Source organism: Poecilia latipinna, unplaced genomic scaffold (assembly GCF_001443285.1).
Source record: "Poecilia latipinna isolate Pla-1442-1.1 unplaced genomic scaffold, P_latipinna-1.0 Scaffold17, whole genome shotgun sequence".
Taxonomy (NCBI): domain Eukaryota; kingdom Metazoa; phylum Chordata; class Actinopteri; order Cyprinodontiformes; family Poeciliidae; genus Poecilia; species Poecilia latipinna.
Genome location: NW_015112633.1, coordinates 213,235 through 232,638, shown reverse-complemented (window position 1 = coordinate 232,638; position 19,404 = coordinate 213,235). Strand labels below are relative to the sequence as shown.

At 38.9% G+C, this 19,404-nt stretch overlaps 2 protein-coding genes across 2 annotated transcripts in view; both read left to right on the top strand.

The window, feature by feature from the left end:
• The window catches only part of fn1a (fibronectin 1a), a 36,456-nt gene extending 23,510 nt beyond the window's left edge, over positions 1-12,946 (top strand). The window contains exons 25-49 of the mRNA XM_015034228.1: positions 76-348; positions 986-1,100; positions 1,207-1,283; positions 1,382-1,471; positions 1,584-1,850; positions 1,937-2,053; positions 2,561-2,719; positions 2,820-2,975; positions 3,175-3,288; positions 3,377-3,646; positions 3,777-3,988; positions 4,314-4,401; positions 4,496-4,681; positions 4,777-4,866; positions 5,881-6,072; positions 6,180-6,269; positions 7,656-7,770; positions 7,885-8,104; positions 8,678-8,848; positions 8,936-9,074; positions 9,173-9,340; positions 9,995-10,120; positions 10,231-10,337; positions 11,382-11,501; positions 11,779-12,946. Coding sequence (XP_014889714.1) covers positions 76-348; positions 986-1,100; positions 1,207-1,283; positions 1,382-1,471; positions 1,584-1,850; positions 1,937-2,053; positions 2,561-2,719; positions 2,820-2,975; positions 3,175-3,288; positions 3,377-3,646; positions 3,777-3,988; positions 4,314-4,401; positions 4,496-4,681; positions 4,777-4,866; positions 5,881-6,072; positions 6,180-6,269; positions 7,656-7,770; positions 7,885-8,104; positions 8,678-8,848; positions 8,936-9,074; positions 9,173-9,340; positions 9,995-10,120; positions 10,231-10,337; positions 11,382-11,501; positions 11,779-11,847 — 3,731 coding nt within the window. The 3' untranslated portion in view covers positions 11,848-12,946. The remainder of the gene's footprint in view (positions 1-75; positions 349-985; positions 1,101-1,206; positions 1,284-1,381; positions 1,472-1,583; positions 1,851-1,936; positions 2,054-2,560; positions 2,720-2,819; positions 2,976-3,174; positions 3,289-3,376; positions 3,647-3,776; positions 3,989-4,313; positions 4,402-4,495; positions 4,682-4,776; positions 4,867-5,880; positions 6,073-6,179; positions 6,270-7,655; positions 7,771-7,884; positions 8,105-8,677; positions 8,849-8,935; positions 9,075-9,172; positions 9,341-9,994; positions 10,121-10,230; positions 10,338-11,381; positions 11,502-11,778) is intronic.
• Positions 12,947-13,589: 643 nt separating this feature from the next.
• umps (uridine monophosphate synthetase) lies at positions 13,590-19,025 on the top strand. The gene is made up of 10 exons (XM_015034215.1): positions 13,590-13,828; positions 14,920-15,073; positions 15,227-15,351; positions 15,456-15,643; positions 16,109-16,206; positions 16,276-16,436; positions 16,511-16,628; positions 16,727-16,902; positions 16,986-17,100; positions 17,500-19,025. Exons 1-10 carry the CDS (start codon positions 13,679-13,681, stop codon positions 17,676-17,678), a joined length of 1,464 nt encoding a protein of 487 aa, XP_014889701.1. The 5' UTR covers positions 13,590-13,678; the 3' UTR covers positions 17,679-19,025.
• Positions 19,026-19,404: the final 379 nt, after the last annotated feature.

Here is a 19,404-nt window from a genome sequence, read left to right as displayed (position 1 = left end):
TTTGTCTCTTTGTACTCTCCTGTTGTTTGTGGCTCTCTCTTTTCCCTCTCCAAAATCCTCTTCCCACCCATCCAGAAGTCCCAAAACTGACCGACCTCACCTACGAAGGAGTAACTGACACAACCATCAGTCTCCGTTGGTCGCCGCTCGACACCACTGTCGTTACGGGGTACAAGATCACGGTCGTTGCAGCTGGTGAGAGCATTCCCATTTTTGAAGACATGGTCACGCCGACCACTGGCCAGTACACGGTGTATGGACTGGAACCTGGGATCGACTACGACATTAGCGTTACCACAGTAACGGAGCACGGCGAGAGTGAGCCCACCACGTTCACTCAACAAACCTGTAAGATTTCCTACTTATGTATTGATTTCTCTGCCTATTTGACAGATTTTCTCTCTAAATCCAGTGTTTGTTCCATTAACTATCCTCTTTACCAACTTTAGTCTAAATTATGCAAGACCCGTTTTGCAATATTCAGAAGCTTAGAGAACATATAATCACTATGTTCAGAAAATAATGGACTGCACTGTATTTAAACACGGACAATATTTTTAAAAAAGTAATAGATGTTCAGATTGAAATATTGTTTTCTAGGCAGCTTTAATTTTCTGGAACTTCAAACGAAAAACCTTTTCAGTTGCTGACGGAATTGCTTTACATGCTGTGTTGTCAGTCTAATAAACTTTTGTGTCTCTGTGTACGTGTGGACCATCTGGCTTCAATTAAAATGTTTTTTATTACCTCTTGGTCTTTAAATTTAAACAGGCTGTTAAATGTCAGACTCACACATAAACCCCGTTGTACATTTAAATAATGACAATGTCATAGTTTCACTCTTGCTCTTGCATTTTCTTTTTGTTATTGTCTTGTTTTGTTGTCACTTTACTTTCTGACCAGTGGTAACAACAGATTCTGTGTTCACTTAGTTTATTTATTTTTTTGCTCTACTCTGAATTAAGCTGACCTTTCTCTCTAATAGCTGTACCTGCCCCCACTAATTTGAACTTTGGTGAAGTCGGATCCGACAGTCTTGAGGTCACATGGGCTTCTCCTCAAGTTCCAAACACCTCCGACATTAACAGTTTCATCATTAGGTATGAGGATAAATAAAACGTTGAGCATTTTTGAACAGTATTTTACCATATCTCAGGCCTGTTCATTTGTTTTTGTACCCTCAACACTGTACTGTTCTTTATTTAGATACCACCCCATTGATAATGAAGATGAAATTACAGAAACCAGTGTTGGAGGCGATACAAATAGAGTGGTGCTAAGAAGTAAGTTGCTTTGAGCGCAGATGATGCAAGAACATGCAAGAACATGCAAATCCAGAAGTGGACGCATTTTCTAATTTTGATCTTTTTGCTATTCTTAGATTTGCTGCCAAACACAGAGTATCTGGTGAGAGTGGTGTGTGTTTACGAGCAGAGAGAGAGCTCACCTGCTGTCGGTATCAAGAAAACAGGTGACTTGAGATTCTAAAAAATAAACTCTGTGTTTTTTGTATCCTGTTTTATGCATAAGCATAATGGACATGTTTTCTCTTATTATCTCTATTCGTCCTTTGTTGTATTCAGCTCTGGATTCTCCAGTTGGCCTGCGTTTCTCTGAAATCATGACAAACTCCTTCACCATCCACTGGCAACCTCCCCAAAGCAGAATCACTGGATACCGAGTTCGCTATCAGATGGTTACTGGTGGAAGAGCCAAGGATGAGAGGTTGCCACCTTCAAGAAACCACTTTACGATGACTGGTCTCACTCCAGACACTGACTACTTGGTCAGCATCTATGCTGTGAGCGGACTACAAGAGAGCCTCCCGCTCAGTGGGACACAGAAAACAAGTATGGATCCAGGATGTATTTTATTATATTTTAAGTGGTCACATTGCCACAAAGATGTTAATAGTGGTATGTTACTGTTTGTCCAGTTTCTGATGCTCCAACTGACCTGGAAGTGCTTGACTCCACCCCGACAAGTATCACCGTTCGTTGGGCTGCACCACCAGTCACAGTGCGCTACTACAGGATTACTCACGGAGAGTCAGGTGACCATTAATTGATAAAAAAAAATAAAAAAAATGCATATTTTAACTAATTTTGTAGCAGAAATGCTGATTGGGGTCTCACACTTGGAATAAAGTTACAAAAACTAAGAGTTCAGACCTAACTTTGAATAGGGCTCTAAAGAGTTATCTTTTCTCATGAACTGATGGAAGCAGGCCAGTATTTAGGCAGCAAATATGTAACCTACTTATTTTGCTGTAAAAATTTAGTTAGATTTCTTAGTGAGAGAAGTCTATAAAAATAAAAGCACTTACTGGTGTTAAACATTTCTACTTTTTTTAATGTAACCCTGTCAGTTTTCATTATAATTCACAGCAGTTCAAAATGTTTTAAACAAATGAGAGAACAGACCTAAAAAGTGATTTAATCAGGAAAAGTGAACACCTCTGATTAGTCTTTCCTTTTTTATATGCTTGACAAAAAGGTCTGAAGATAAAATTGCATATTTAAAAAAAAAATTGTCTTAACACTTCCGCTGCTTTCCTCAGGTGGTCACACTAAGGAGTTTACTGTGCCTGGCACCAAGTCAACTGCTACAATCAGCAATTTAAGGCCTGGTACTGATTACACTATCACAGTCTATGCTGTGACAGGCAGAGGAGACAGTCCCGCTTCCAGCATTCCCATCTACGTTACACACAGGACTGGTACGCCCACACACCAGACACACTGACATGAGTGGCAATTAAGCCTTTTGTGGTCGAGGCCCTGCCTTTCTTTCTTCAACTCTTTCTTTTCCTTTATTAGGCGTGGACTCTCCCTCTGAAATGGAGGTGACAAATGTGAATGACAACAGCATCACAGTGAGATGGAGTCCGGCTCAGGGTCCGATCAAGGGTTACAGGGTGACTGGGGCCCCTAGAAATGGACAAGGGGTGTCATTCACTGAAGTGGTGGCTCCAGGTATAGTGTTTCAACTCACTTTTTCACTGCCTACCAAATGTATTTACAACAATATTCTGTGTTCGCCTATTGCTTAAAATCATAACAAAATACACAAACCTGACAAAATATGGAAAACGTCCAGAAATACCATTGTATGGCATGTGCTATTTCAGCATGAGTTGAGATTTAATTGGTACATTTTGACTTTCTTCTTCAGATCAAACCGAGTTCACTTTCTCAGGCCTGATGCCGACTGCAGAATACATTTTTAGCGTGAATGCCCTCGGTCAAAATGGCGAGAGCTCTCCTTTGGTGGTGAATGCTGTGACAAGTAAGTCTGTTGCTCCAGAGAGAAGTGAGAACCGTTACTTACCCTGCACAAACAGGGAAGAATAAAACCCCAAATCTGACCTTTTTAGATGTGGACCGTCCCAAGGACCTTACCTTCTCAGACGTTGACTCCACTTCCTTGCGGATCACCTGGGATAGTCCAGAGGGATTTGTCACATCTTACCGTGTCTTGTACTCAAGTTCGGAGGAAGGAGAGAGAGAGTTGTATCCATCTCCAAGAGGAGATGCTGAGTCGGCCATTATCAGTGGACTGCAGCCGGGAACCGAATATACAGTGAAGGTCATTGCCATGCATGATGGTACAACCAGTACTCCTCTGATCGGTACACAAGCTACAGGTAGGGAATTTTTACAAATACTTTATTCGGCATTGCAGTTCTTGGTTTACCTTTTTCTTTTAAAGCTTGTGGCTCATGAAACAGATATCATTATTTCTTTCTGACTCTTTTTCTTTATAATTCCTTCTAGCCATCTCTCCTCCCACCGACCTCCAGTTCTCTGATGTTGGCCCAACGTCTTTTACCATGCGCTGGACTGCGCCCGGTCAGGGAAATCTGATTACCGGTATTCCGGGCCTCACTGGATATCGTGTTGTAGTAAACCCGAAGAAGAAGAGTGGACCCACCAAAGAGATCAACCTGGCCCCAGATACCACGCAGGCCCACATCCCTGGACTCATGGTGAGTGTGACTGAAATCCACTGGAAGTCACTTGAAATGTATGTAGGATCTGCCATGGATACAATGCTTAACTATACTGAGCTAGCTGATAAAAATGTTCAATCGCTTTGTTTGTATGGCACCAATGCACAACAAATATCATTTCAAGGTACTTTACAAAATAAATGTTTCTAATGTGAAGTGTTTCATCTTTTTCAACTTGCATGCACAATAACTAACGAAATGGAGATCTGCACATTTAGTTGTTATTGTGACAAAACATATTCATAAGCAAAACTGTCTCAGTCTCTACTGCAATTTATTTTGTTCATTTATCTCTTATTAGATTGCAACAACCTATGAAGTCTATGTCTATGCCTTGAAGAACTCTCTCACCAGCAGACCAGTTCAAGGAGAGGTCACCACTCTGGAAAGTTAGTCTCTAGTTTTGACATTTTGAAAGACTGACAGTTTTTGGTGTAATATTATACAAAGTAACGCTTTATTCTTTTACTCGCTCTCGTGAAGATATCAGCCCGCCTCGACGTGTGCGTATATCCGAAGTTAAAGATTCCTCCATCACCCTCACTTGGAGGACAAAGGTCGACACCATCTCTGGGTTCTTGATCGAAGCCACGCCCACCACCGCTTCTCCAAGCAACGTTCCCATTCAGATGACAATCGGGCCTGACTCACGCACATACGTGCTCACAGGTAAACAAGTTTCTCAAATCACAAGAATTGAAAAAGCTTCTAGTTTTGGTTTTAGACTTGCATAGATACACTAACTTGTTTATGTCCACTTGTAGGACTGGAGCCTGGCACCACCTACAAGGTCAATCTCTATACACTGAAGGGCAATGGACGAAGCATACCTTTTACACTTACTGCCACCACAGGTAACAAATCGCCTGTTTTCAGAAACAGATGTATTACACTAAGGAAATATTCAGAAGTTGATTTTTTATTATTATTATTATTATGACTCCACAGTCAAATTTTATTGTTGCTGTAAAAAGTCAGTCATTATTAATTAAATTAAAGAGGAAATACCTCTCTCCAACTATCAGTTTTGTTCATTTGTTTTGGTAGAGTTGTTGAGAAACTTGGAAATTTGAATGCAGAGACGGAAGCATGGTAGAAATCTCCAGTTTGCTTCTATGCTTACATAAGAGGCTGTCAGGTTTGTTGTCTAGCGTTGGCTGCCTGGAAAACATTATTTATTTATGTACAGCTTTAAAAATAACTCCACATGACTTTACCTGGTAAATAAAGACAAAAACATGCAGCTTAAAGTTTGAAAATGGTGGTTTACAGATCATTGTTTACAGGAACATTTAGGATTACGCCAAAGCCCTTTCAATTATTCTACTTTTATTCTTACCACTTTGTCAGCAGTCTCTTTTCAACAGTGTACCATGAAAGCAAAGCTAAGATAGGGGTTGAAGTTTGAATTACGCAGTTGAGGATGTCTGCAATGCAAACAGTTTGTCCTCCGCAACATTTCCAGGACTGAACTAACCAGCATTTCAGTCCTTTCATCTTCAGTCTTACTGATCTGTCTGCTGTCTATTTTGGATTCTGATTCTTAGTGTGTGAATTCTGTATTTGTGAAACTTTGTAAAAATAAAACATCAGCTATTTTATTACATCTTCAGTTAGCTATTTTTTATTTTTTTTACTTTCTACTAATCCTGACTTTTCAACAAAATGGAAATTATTTTGTTTGTGACCTTAAAAGATCGCAGTTTTATAGCATAGAGAGTGTAGAAATCTTAGGTGTAGTTTATGTTGTTGCAGTAGCAGGAACATGATATTGATAAGTGATTAACTGTCAGCTGTTTACCTAGAAATGCTGTTCAAATTGATGAGAGAAGTTTTTCTGAGTAATATTTTGTTTGTTTGATTCATAGCTCAACCAACAGTCATTCCTCCCACCAACATTCGCTTTACCACACTGAATCCTACCAGCATCTCCTTCATGTGGGAGCCGTCACCCAGTCCGAGGATCACCGGCTATTATGTCACTTACGAGGAGGCTGGGGGTTTGCCTAGCGAGCTGACTCCTAGACCTCACGCAGACAGGCGCTTCGCCACCATCGACGGTGAGTGGGCTAATGAAAAAGGCTAAATACAAATTCTGTAAATATTTCACTAAATTTGGCAAATGTTGAAATAAAACTTTTAATTATGTGCTTTGATTTGTTCTTAGGTCTTAAACCAGGAACGGAGTATGTCATTAAGATTGTGGCACTGCAGAACTCTTTGAGAAGCACACCGCTTGTGGGCAAGGCCAGAACCCGTAAGTGCAACATAGCTCAATATTTATATTTTTTTTTACAGCTTTTGTAGATTTTGCAAGATGGTAGCTTTTCTGTTCTGCATGTAATATAAATGTTAGTAAATATAGATTGAAAATCATAAATAAAACATTATAATAAACATAACTTAATGGTTTCTTGACTTATATTTATAGTTTAACCTAGTGCAGAGGTTCCCAAACTGTGGGTCGCGCCCCCTGGGGGCGGGGGGGTGCCATTGCAGGGGGGGCGCGAGAAGCCGTCTGGATGAAAAACAAAAACAAACCATGAACACTGTATGCGCTCGGTTTTTACCTTAGAATGGCCAACTCCCTGTTACTCCTATGTCAATTTGATACAGTAGGGGCTTCCGCACTTCCCATATCTGTGTCCTCTGTCACTTTTATCAGCAGTTAAAACTGTTTAATCCGTTGTTAACATGTTGTAACCTGTTTTTCCGAACCGCCTTTAAACGCAACACGAGCACCACAACGCTCCATTGGTTTTACACCTGTGAGGCAGGGAAGGAGACCTGCTGCTGCTGTGCAGCTTTACGCAGGTGTGTTATGATCATGGCAGCAAACCAGCAAAACGCAAAGAACTTTTCACAGTTTTTCCCTCCAAACTAACCGACTGAGTTGAGTAAAGCTGCTGGATGCAGGTAATGTTAGCTAAAAGATGACCAGCTAATATCAATACAGAACCTTAAGCTTAACAAGTAGCCTGTAGGCTACCGATGTTGTCATCCAGCTCCGTACATTTATTTTGTCCCTCAAAAAGTCGGACCTCCCCTCCCCCCTGACACACGTCCCAGACAGCTATTTGTAATCCATTGGGGGGGCGCGAGAAGAAAATGTTTGGAAACCACTGACCTAGTGTGTTTTTTATCGAGTCGGTGTTGCCCTCTAGTGGTTCAGAATAACTTATGTTAATCTTTTTGGTGATTTCTGCCCTGTAATCACACAAACAAGTGGTGTTTAAACAAATAAAATGGAATATTTTTTCCAGCTAACATTTTGTAAACTATTCAAAATGTATTTAAGCAACTAGTCGGTTTTAAATTGTATTTTCAAAAGGCAGTGAAATTCCAGATTGTCACAACTAAAATGGCAATGCGATAAACTGGTGACTTTAGCAAGAAAAAAAAAAGAAAGGAAAACTGCACTAGAATAATGTGGATTCCTTTTTTTTATGAAAAAGACAGATTATATCTTACATGTTTGTATTTTTTAAAAGCTTAGTTGCTCTATTTTAACTGGCGCAGTTTAGGCCAGAATTATTTTTTGACCTAAAGTCTATGAAAATAAAAGCACTTACTGGTGTTAAACCGGTAAGTGCTGGTTTAAAGTATTTCCTTCTTACATTTATGTGTCTCTTTGTAAAATCAGAGCCAGCTGCAGACTATTCCACTGTTCATCAGATGTTGGTACCTGAGCTGCCTCAACTTCCCCATCGGCCCAGCACCGACATCCTGGATGTTCCAGAGACCTTGAACGAAAAGATGTGAGGCATAAAAAAAAACTTTATGAAAATGATTTGATCATATATCTGGGATTGTTTTAAAACACATTTAGCACACTTTTTGTTCTCATTTGCATGTATTTCCCTTTTTTTCAGTTTTGACTCTAACTATGTCCATCTGGCTGGCACAAGTGGTCAGAACCAACCGGGCCAGCAGGGGCAGCACATTTATACAGAGTATCAGAACTTGGGCCCAAATGTTGGACTTCCTAGTCCCTACGGTGGACCCAAGGAAGGCCAGAGACCCACACTCAGAGAGCCCCTGATTTATATTCCTGTAGCTGGTCCTGATGGAAACAGAGTACCCCTGGTCAAGGTGTGTAAAATTTGTATTATGTTCCTAATCTGATTGCATAAGATACATTTAGTCAACCAAGACTAAGAATTTATAATTTTTCTTTAAAATTTTTTACTTATTTTCAGGTGCATACATTCATTGTTGCATTCTTCAGGCACAGTTTCTTTTAACAAAGCTTACGGTGCTGGGCAACCTTTAATGCACTGAGGTTTGGGCCCCTTCATAGCTATAGAGATTCACTGATCAGATTATAGTGTCCTCTTTACAAGTTTGGATTTTCAAAACACTTTGACCTTTTGTTTTAGAAAATTCTAATGTTGTTTTACTATTTTAAATTACCAAGTTTACATAAGTTTACATTTTAATAGCCTTTAGCATTTTCTAAGAGCAATTGGTTATCTAATCTGAACTCCCTGCACTTCACTTCTAATATGCAAAATATAAGATTTGCTCATGGTAATGACTATTATTGTCATGTGCAATCATGTGTATTTTCTTCTAATATTTAGAAATGGATTGTGACCAGAACTGTTTGTCTTCTGATCATTAATGAGTTAACTTTGCCTTCATGCCCTATTTTGGAACCTGTAGGTGAGCGACACCCCACTGCCGGGTCTCGCTTTCGGCTTCCCTGACAACGAAACAGAGCTGCCCCAAGAAGCAAAGACAATCACAACCATTTCTTGGCAACCTGTCCCTGAAACCACAGAGTACGAGGTGTCCTGCAGCCCAATTACAGACCTGGAGGAAGGAGGCATTCAGGTATTCATGGACATTTTTTTAAATATTAATATACATGAAATCTAAAGTAGTGATCACAGCTAAGCCTCCTTCTTGTTTGATACTCAGATGCGCCTGCCAGGCACCTCCAACAGCGCCACCCTGATTGGACTGACGTCTGGAGCATCCTATAATGTTCTCGTAGAGGCTGTGAAGGATGGAGACAGACAGACAGTTCTGGAGGAAGTTGTCACTGTTGGCAATGCAGGTAGAGAATTTTTTTCTAAATTCTATGTTAACATTCCATCTAAATTTTTAACAAGACTGCATGAATTCACTTTTTTTTTTTTTAAATTCCTCTTGAAGTTCCAGATGACATTCCTGTTACCTCCAATGGAGACGTGTGCTACGACACGTTCACACACACGTACCACCAGGTGGGCTCTGAGTGGGAGCGCATGTCCGAGACGGGCTTCAAGCTGTGGTGCCGGTGCCTGGGGCTCGGCAGCGGTCACTTTAGGTGTGATTCATCCAGTGAGTGGCTTACTAACCCCTCTCTGCAGTGCTTTGCAAACACTTAACTCACTGTGGCATTTTTACACAAAAGGAATTTATTAAAGTAGTATTGCTCAGCGAACTGAGATTAAATGCTGGCAATAAACATGAAATACTATCCTCAGTATAAATTCCTTAGCTGTGAATTAAATGCCATAGAAGGTGACAGAGGAATGCTCTATGTGCTGCAGATATTCATGCGTGGGCACCTTGGTTTGTGTTTTGAACAGATTTTAGAGGTTTGAGTGCACCCGAAGGCTGCCCATGCCAAACCCTCTGCTCTGTCTAAGCATCAGAACTCAGTTACTTGTATTGTCCATAACAGTTAACATCTAACATGACAATACCAGGAGCTGGGATCGTCTGCCGATTTAGGGGTCAGAATCACTGGATTTGGTACTTCACTCTGGGAATAACAAAAATGTTTATTCTAAACATAATTAGACAACTTCACTGAGAGTTTCATGTTTGTTTAATATGAATAAATTCACTCTTTAAAGAGAGTCTTCTCACGTGTATTGAACTTTTTTTTTTTTCATGACAACTTTATCTACCTCTTCACTCCAACTCTATCCTCTCCTTCTTTCTTTTCTAAATCTCTCTGCCTTTGTTTGCCCCCGCTCCCTTTCACAGAGTGGTGCCATGACAACGGCAATAATTACCGCATTGGAGAAAAGTGGGATCGTCGTGCTGAGAACGGTCATATGATGAGCTGCACCTGTCTGGGCAACGGCAAAGGAGAGTTCAAATGCGAGCCACGTACGTACTCAGAATTTTAATTCTGTAAATCTCAAATTATTATATACTCCCGCTTTATTATCGTGTAAATTGTTTTTCGTTGATCTTTATTACTCTGCTTTATTTTCCAGATGAGTCCACTTGCTATGATGATGGAAAAATGTACCAAGTTGGGAACCAGTGGCAGAAGGAATACATGGGTGCCATCTGTACTTGTACCTGCTATGGAGGACAACAGGTGAGATGAGGCTGCAATGCCTTAATCCTGGTGGTAATACAAAACTTTTGAGCCTTGTTATTATGCAACAGATTTATCCCCGCTCAATATTCATATTCCCCAGTCAGTTTGATAAAAACATGTAAGTAATGAATGGCTTTTTAGAGTTTTACAAAAAAAAGAAAAAAAATTTTTCAATCAGGTGCTTATTGAAATATTGTTTATTTTTTTGTGTGATAAACGATTTGGGTCAAAGATCTGTGATCCAGAAAAGGGGGGAATCATTAAAGCAACCAGTGACTCAGCATTTTTAAAGTGTCTGCGTCTTCCATTTTTTGCATTTTTTGCTTTTTAGACACCCCTCCTTCCATGTTATTTTAATAACAGTGTAATGTCTGTCTAAAGTTCGCAAAAAATAAAATAGAGATGCTATGAAAAAGTTTAGAAAATTACATTTTTAGAAAGATTTGATCAGTCCTTATTTCTGGAAGGAGGAGAGTTGAAGTTACTTGGCACATAGTTTTTCAAAAACGTTCAAAAATGTCAAATGTTCAAAAGAATGGAGAAGCTTGGTTTTCTGTTATCTGCTGAAGGGTCATATGGCAGAATACATATAGAGTTGATATGCTTCAAAAAGTACACATTTTCAACCAAATTCTTAATGCATTTGTGCTTCCTCAAACATTGTTTTTTAAAAGCCTTACTGATGCTTGAAATCCCTAACCAGTAGTGTTCTTCCCTCTGTAGCAGAACAGTGTCCACAACACACAAGAGTATTGTTCTTAGCAACCTCTTAGCAATTACAGTGTACATTTTGATTGGAAAATTGAATTTTCAAATTTTTCATAGCACTCTTTAATCTTGCCTTTGTATGTGCATAATTTAGCATTGTCTAAAAAAACTCTTAAAAGAAACTGTATGAACTTTTGTTTGATTGTTTGTGTCTGCTGGACTTTGTTTGGTCTGGGTGCACATAAAGGCACCAGCTGGTCATAACATTTATATATTTAATGGTCAGAAAGCTTTTATTTTTGTGTTGACTGTGTTATTTAACTCCTCGTAAAGGGCTGGCGATGTGAGAACTGCAGAAGGCCTGGAGGACAAACCAATGTGGAGGCTGAGGTCTTGCAGCCTGGTGGCTTAGATGCCTTCCAGCGCTACCGGGAAAATGCTCTACGTAAACTGGTCAGTGGATGTTTTTGCTCTTAGAAAGGTTATTGAGTTTATCTATGAAACTCTGTTTTGTTGTACTGAACTGAGCATCAGGAACTCATTTTGTGATGATTGATGAACTTTTTTGTTATGGATGGTTTGAGCATTTTGTAGATGGTTAGTGCAAAAAAAAAAAAAAAAAAAAATGCCAGCTGGAAAAGGTTGGCATTCTGTACCTTTTAAAAATGTGTTTGTGATTCTATTAATCCCAGATAGCAATAAAACCCATTTTCTTGTTGTTTTCTTTCAGAACATCCAGTGTCCGATTGAATGTTTAAATCCAGAGCTGCTAGCAGATGCTCAAAGCCCCTTAGAGTAGAAGAGGAGTGGGAAGAAAGGAGGAATCGTGAAGTGAAACCCTTTAAAATGTCATCACTTCAAGAAGGAAGCTTTCTCCTGCTGCATCAAGAAACAACATTTCCATCACATTTGTGCCTTAAGGATTTTCACCGCACCTACATTTTGTGCCTTAAAGAACTCTGTGCCTTATTAAAGATCTGGAGTGATTTGATTCTCTATAATTTCCAGCAAAAAGTGGAGAATTTTTAACACTTTTTTTTTTTTTTTTTTACACAAATCTCTCACAGCACAAATACTCCTGCAACGTCACCTTAAACTCGCATTCACAAAACATACTGTGCTGCACACAGAAACAAGGGGTTTTGGAGTAATTCTAAAAATATACAAAAATTGTTTTAAAATTGTTTTAACAATTTACATCTTGCCTATTTTTGTGCCACTGAAACAAATTAATTCAATGTTCAAAAAATATTTTACAAAAACTTGCATTTTTCAAATGTCGAAATATTTCCAAATCAGAAATATTTTTTTATGAAAAGAAATTGCAAAGCCATACAGTATTTTATTGTTTCTTAAATCTACTTTCAGGTGTTCTGTCTTTCTGTGGTCAGTGTGCTGCTTTCTGTTGGGCAGTTTAGGAATTCATTTGCCAACTCTGCTTTTTAAATGAAAAGAAAAATGAACTAAACAAACCTTCCTTTTAAAAAATAAGCACTGTTACTTTTGGTGTGGTATTATATTTACCAGCCGTTTTTACTGTGTACATTTTTTTTTTTAATTCGTCAGATGTGGATATCATCTGTAGCCGACAATAAGTATTTTCTTAAAATAAGGAAATGGATAACCTTTTTTAAAAAAAATTAAAACTCAAAGCTCACTGACCAAAACTGTTGATAAATTTGCAAACAAAATCTGTTTAAATTACATGTTTGTATTTTTAAAGTCTTTACTTCTATTTATCCCTTTCTACTTAGGCATTTTGCTCAGTGCTATTTTTGGGGTGTAAACTTTATTTTTATTTACTGTTTTTGGTTTTTCTTTTGTTTTGTTAATAATATTGTTGCCAGACTCTGAACTACTGTGGACCGAACCTTTTTAATAAATCCAAAAGAAAATAATGTGGTTGTCATTTTCTCTTTAGAATAGCATTACAATTTACATGCTGCAGAATACAGATAGATACAGTGTATGTGGTGTGATTATGCTACATTAATGTAGTCTTAATCAGTTTGTTTAAACTATCGCATTTTTTACCAATTCATTATCTGAAGGATGTATTCTTTACATCCTTATAGTATTAAAGTTTATTACATATAAAGAAGCAAGGAGCTTTTGTATATATATTAAAGTTAAGATTAATTTTTCAACCAAATTAATACCTAATTTAGAGTTCTAATATCTTTCTCGCCATTCTTGCCCTGAGCAAGATGGCGTCATATTTTAGCAGACAGGTTTTCAGAATAAAACAAGCACCTTGAAATATGTTTTAAAAACAAAAAAAGATTATTTCGGACTTGAGAAAGATGTTTCTTTCTCCCATTTTTGATTTTTATAGTGTCATAATCCTGAATGTTAACACAAACATCTATTCCATTGTTAGTATTTATCATATAAGACGACACAACCGTAGGTTTTGTAAATAAAGGACGTAAAATACTTTCGGAAAATTTACATTAGTCACGCAACATAATTTATTTTGTAGTTGTTTATCCACTTACTGCCCACTGTGTCAAAGATTCTTGTCACTTATTCTGAAAGGATGACACGGAAGTTGTTTTTTAGCCGTTTCCTAGGGGAGGAACCGTGTTTCAGCTTAAGTTTTGAGAAAAGTAGCTTCTGAACACGCAACAATGGCGGATGTTTCTATTGACAGTTTAATCCTGAAGCTGCACGATGTGAACGCAGTAAAGTTCGGAGAGTACAAGCTAAAGAGCGGCTTGCTGACACCGATTTATATCGACCTGAGGGTTCTGGTTTCCCACCCTGCTCTGATGAACCAGGTGAGCACGTGGTTCCCTTCCCGTTAAACAGCGCACGCTTAAGTTAAAACTATCAAAATATGGCATAAACTCCAGAAAACTTCGCCTGGCTTTTGTTTCCAGGGTAAAAACCTACAAAATAATCTAAGTTAATCTTTGTTGGTATTGGTTTATTTACACGACTGCGACAAAGTCCTCTTAATGGATTGATTTTCAGCAAATCACTGGCTTTATCGAAATTTTCTAGACTTTAAGGATTTGTGAAACTGCTTATCAGTGGTGACTTGACCCCGTTTGGATTGATCTGGTTCAGAAGCAGAGAGCAATGTTACCTTTGCAAATGCATGAAATAATCTGCGGTTCTGCAATAATTTTTGAAAGCTGTTCTTTGTAAACTACATTGCAGCAACTTTTTCATCGATCTGATAGGCTCAACATGATACATCTTCTCTGTAAGGGTAGTAAACATGGAGAAATGTTAAAGTGTAGGTGGAACTATTGCTTAAAATATACATTTTTGAATTAGAGATGCATTTGAACTGCATGAATGAAATGTTGAATTACAGAAGAAGCTGCAGTAACTGTATTAAAGATCCTCTATGTCGTGGTGTTTGTTTGAAAGAAAGTATATAAATAAAGAAAAAGCTGCAATAATTTATAGGTGGAAAGATGGAAAGAAGTGCAGTTAACTAAATACCCAGGTGACCCACAGTACCAAGGCTCAAAGGCCATGACCACTACCGTTTAGTCTCGAAAAAGATTGTAAACTCGCTATCCCTGGTAAACAAAGTGCAGATCAAAGAGGGGACAAGGTTATAATTAGAAGAAAAACAGACTCTAAACATTTATATCTGCAATTAAAACGTCCCAGTTTCCCTGGTTTTTGCAAGGACTGGTGTAAATGACTTGAAGGCATGAGAGGGGATCGATCTTACACCTATGACTGCACCTTTTCCACATGGCTTGTCTTGTGTTTGTGGAGGAAGGAAACTTATATCTACATTTCAGCAATTGTTAAAACGATGCGGGACCTTTCTATGCGGATCGGAGAACTGAGGAAGCAGCTTTAGTGAAGGCCACCAAACACCAACACGTTTTGCTTTTCTTCGCAGGTTTCGAGCGTCATCTACCAGCGAGCGCAGGAAGAGAACCTTCAGTTTAACTCGGTGTGTGGGGTTCCGTACACGGCCCTGCCTCTGGCCACAATTATCTGCTCAAGACACGAACTGCCCATGCTCATCAGGCGGAAAGAGGCCAAGGACTATGGTGAGCCTATCTCAATTTATCAAGCTCTCAAAACACAGAGTCAGGCTAGTTTCTAATCAGAAATACACTATTCTTGGTGAGTTTTCTTGCATAGCAAGGCCCAGCTAGCGGTCACTTTGTCCCCTACATCTTTCTTATCTAACCTTCCTGTAGGAACTAAGAAGATGGTGGAGGGGTCATTTTGTGAGGGAGATACGTGTTTAATCATTGAGGACACAGTGACCAGCGGCGGCAGCATCCTGGAGACGGCAGAGGTTCTCCATAAAGAGGGGCTGAAGGTGAACACTCACTGACGTTTAGACACTGCGGCACGAAGCTTTTTCAAATAAATTCTTCTAAACGGCGTGATGTTCATGGGATGTCTCTGTTCTACATGTTCAAGGTGACAGATGCCATTGTGTTGATGGACAGGGAGCAAGGTGGGGTGGACATGTTAGCATCTCGGGGAATTCGGCTCCTGCCCATCATCTCCATGTTTAAGCTGCTGGATGTGCTGCTTGCAGCTGAACGCATCGATGCCCCGACAGCCCAGAGTGTCCGCAAGTTCATCCTGGACAACAACACTTTCAGGTGCTGAAAGTGTTTTTTTGTGTTTCTGCTGGGTGGCTGTCAGCACTGATAAAGCCTTTTGGGCCTTAAAAAATCATAAATATACCTAGTTTTCTGGTTCTCAATTTATGCTTAATTAACTTAATTAATAATTGATCAATTATTTATTTAATTAATAATTTAATTATTATTAATAATTATTAATCCTTTTTCTTTTTGAGATACGTGCTGGCAACATTAAGTCTCTTCTGTGATTTGTTGTTCTCTATTTTGGGTTTGTTAATATATTTCTTTTGCAAAACCTTTGAAAATACTGTAATTTTTTTTCTTCCACTTCCCATGTACGCTCTATTTTGCGTTGGTCTATCACATAAAATCCCCCCAAAATACAATGAAGCTAGTGGTTGCCTTGTTGCAAGATACAAAAATCGAAATACTTCTGTAAGTCGCACTGAGTTAGCTTCATGTTTATTGTGCATCTTTCAGGCCTAAGAAGACAAACGGCAGTGATGCTCCAGCTCCCAAGAGACCATGTGTGGAACCAAACCGAATTTTGAGCTATGCAGACAGAGCAGAGCTGCCAAGTACGTAATATCTTTCTTTTAAATCAAATGGCTTGCTCATTTGGTATGCTAACATCAGTTGGTTTGCAGAAATTCACCCCCTGGCATCTACACTTCTCAAGATCATGGAGGAGAAGGAGTCCAACCTTTGCGTCTCCGCTGACGTGACGAGCAGCAAGGAGCTGCTCCAGCTGGCCGAGTCTCTCGGTCCAAAGATCTGCATGTTGAAGACTCACTGTGACATCCTGAAGGTAGAAGAGAAGCACTTTTTTGCTTAAAGAACTTTGTTGAATCACTTAAACTCATGTTTTTTGTGAACCATCAGGATTTCACAGAAGAGTTCAGCCAGAAACTCCAAGCTGTGGCTGAAGAACACAACTTTCTCATCTTTGAAGACCGCAAGTTTGCTGACATTGGAAATACAGTCAAGCATCAGTATGAGGGTGAGCTCATGTTAGACAGTTCTTCCTTTCTTCGAAAGAGCAACCAGATGTATAAAATATCTTCACAGTTGAGCTGAATTGGTGTTTGTTCTCTCCAGGAGGTGTGTTCCGGATCTCGTCTTGGTCCCACATCGTCAACGCCCACGCTGTGCCGGGGCCCGGGGTCGTGAAGGGCTTGAGCGCTGTGGGGAAGCCTCTGGGCCGAGGCTGTTTGCTCATTGCACAGATGAGCTCCCAAGGCTCTCTGGCTACTGGTGAATACACACAAGCTGTGGTAAGCACCTTTCTGCTGAGGTCTTCTTTTCACAATACATGGTGCTTCAGGGTTTACTGCAGCTTTGTTTCTTCTCTCTCCAGGTGAAGATGGCAGAGGAAAACTCAGACTTTGTTATTGGATTCATCTGTGCCTCTAAGATGACTGAAAAACCAGAATTTCTCCACATGACTCCAGGTGTGCAGATAAAGGCTGGAGGTAAACTTCACTTCATGTCAGTTTGTCATTTCTTTGTTGTGGGAAACTGCCAGGATCTGAATTTCTTTGTTCAACAGGTGCCATGATTTAGGTGTTCTGGTGTGTAGAGATGTATGACGGATAGCATTGTTTTCACACTTCTTTTGGTTAATAGTTTATACAATTATATCATCATAAAACCATAATTGCTGGTAATTTAAAATGTCTTTTTAGTCTTTTTTATTATTATTTCAAAGATTTAATGACACTTTTCCAACACAAGGTGGTGCTGTTGCTTTAGAAATTATTTGTTGAACCTCTCATTCATCTCTCTTTCTTATTCACAACTTTCCTGATCCCCCTGTTTTTGTTTTTTTTTGTTTTTTGTTTTTTTTGTGTGTGTTTTTTTTTGTCACCCAGGGGATTTGATGGGCCAACAGTACACAACCCCAGAGGACGTAATCTACAACAAAGGCTCAGATGTCATCATTGTGGGACGAGGCATTTTGGAAGCGTCTGATAGGCTCGAAGCTGCCGAGTCGTATAGAAAGTCGGGCTGGGATGCCTACAAGAGGAGATCGGGTCAGAGCGACCAGTAAGATCTCAGGAGTTTCATCATTACGCTGAACTACAACTAACTGTCTGTATAGGTGGGCAGCAAACATTCAGGGGACATTTCAACCAACACGTATTGGTAACACATGGTACCTATCTAAAGAAAGTTTTTTTTTTTGTTTGTTTGTTTGTTTTTGTTTTTATTTTAATCAGTGATTTCATATAAGTGATATGAAATATGTATCACCCTTCAATTTTCAGTTTTGTGAAAGATCCTGAAGGCTTTGTTGCTAAAGCAGGAATGCAAAAGTGTAGAGATCACAGATCAGGCTTTTCCTGGCCAATATCGATTTTCAGTTTTAATGTGCTGTAGCCTCTACAGAGGGAGATAGAGGTAGTCATCTTGAATCCATCTAAATTTAATAAATAATCAGTTTATTGTATGCATCAAACTAAACATCCCTCAATAGAGTGCATTGCTGTGCATTCTGCCAGTTGATGTGTTTATTTTCTGAAATTGGTGGGAGTTCTTAGTTCTGATGCATTTAATCACTAGGAAAAATTTTAGATTTTATCTTTTTTCGTATTTGATCAGCTGATCAAAATAGCTCTTTTTCCCTCACCGTCCTTTGATATGATTTCCTGTTGCTCCAACAAGATTTACCCTGATTTACTACAAATAATCACTGGTGACTATGATTATACATATGTTGATTTGATTTCATGGCATTTTAAAACACAGTATCTTTGCTGCAGTATTTTTTTCTAACTCAAACTCATAAAGTATTAGATGAAATTGGAACTTGGCCACCTTTGTGTTTGATCAAAAACGTAAAATCTTTTGTTTTCATGGTTAGTATCAGAAATTTCTAAGAACACTCCTAAAAATGTGAGCAACTTTTACAGTGTGAGGCCTACTTAATAATTGTATTTTCAGTCTAACAGTGTTTTAGAACAGCTTTACGACATCGAATTGCTGTTGACTGAAGAGCCGAAGTGAACAGAACCTGATTCATTGCTGCATTGAGGACCAATGTTTGCCATCCATTCCTCGTAATATAATGTAAAATTAGGCAGCCCATGAGTTACGACCTGATTTGATGGGTGTTTGAACTACGACACATTAAGTCACCGAAACTGCTTGTAAAATGAGACAGAAATTGAGTTTTGTGTTGTAGCTGCTTCTGTACAGGGCCAGTGTTGTCCTGCGGGCTTTACTTGATAAAATGTTATTTTTACAGTACTGGCGTTGGATCTTTGTATTTCATGGAAACAAGAGTTTGATACATACAGGAAATGTATGCAATTTGCTTTAAGAGCTTTCCAAAGCTAGGAAACTATTAAAAACAAACTGTATTACAAAATAAATAAATGTTGATTTCCACAAATAACCAGAGAGGCTTTTGACATTCTGTTCTTTTTTTTTGTTTGTTTTCTTTTTTCTTAGAACATAGTGAGACAAATTTCTGTCTGGCCAGCACTGAAAACTACATTTTTTAAGGCCTTGATTACAAGAACATGTAGCCACAATTGGTATGTGTAATCTGTTGTTGTCCTGTTCAAAAATGTTAGCCTTTAATTGTAAGTAAATGCAATTCCTGATTTCAGTTAATGCACATTAATTACTTAAGTTAGAAGGTTTAAACCCTGTGACAAATGTTTTTATGTTGTTTTTAATGTAATGTGTGAAAAAGCTTGTCAATGTTAAAATGTAATTTCTCCACGCTTTAGTTTGCTTTAGATCGGCAAAATCTTGAGTTGGAAGACAAA

Coding starts and splice junctions, on each gene's coding strand:
- umps (XM_015034215.1), top strand. CDS start 13,679: ATGGCGGATGTTTCTATTGACAGTTTAATCCTGAAGCTGCACGATGTG. Junction 16,207..16,275: donor AGACAGAGCAGAGCTGCCAA/GTACGTAATATC, acceptor GTTGGTTTGCAG/AAATTCACCCCCTGGCATCT. Junction 16,629..16,726: donor AGTCAAGCATCAGTATGAGG/GTGAGCTCATGT, acceptor TGTTCTCTCCAG/GAGGTGTGTTCCGGATCTCG.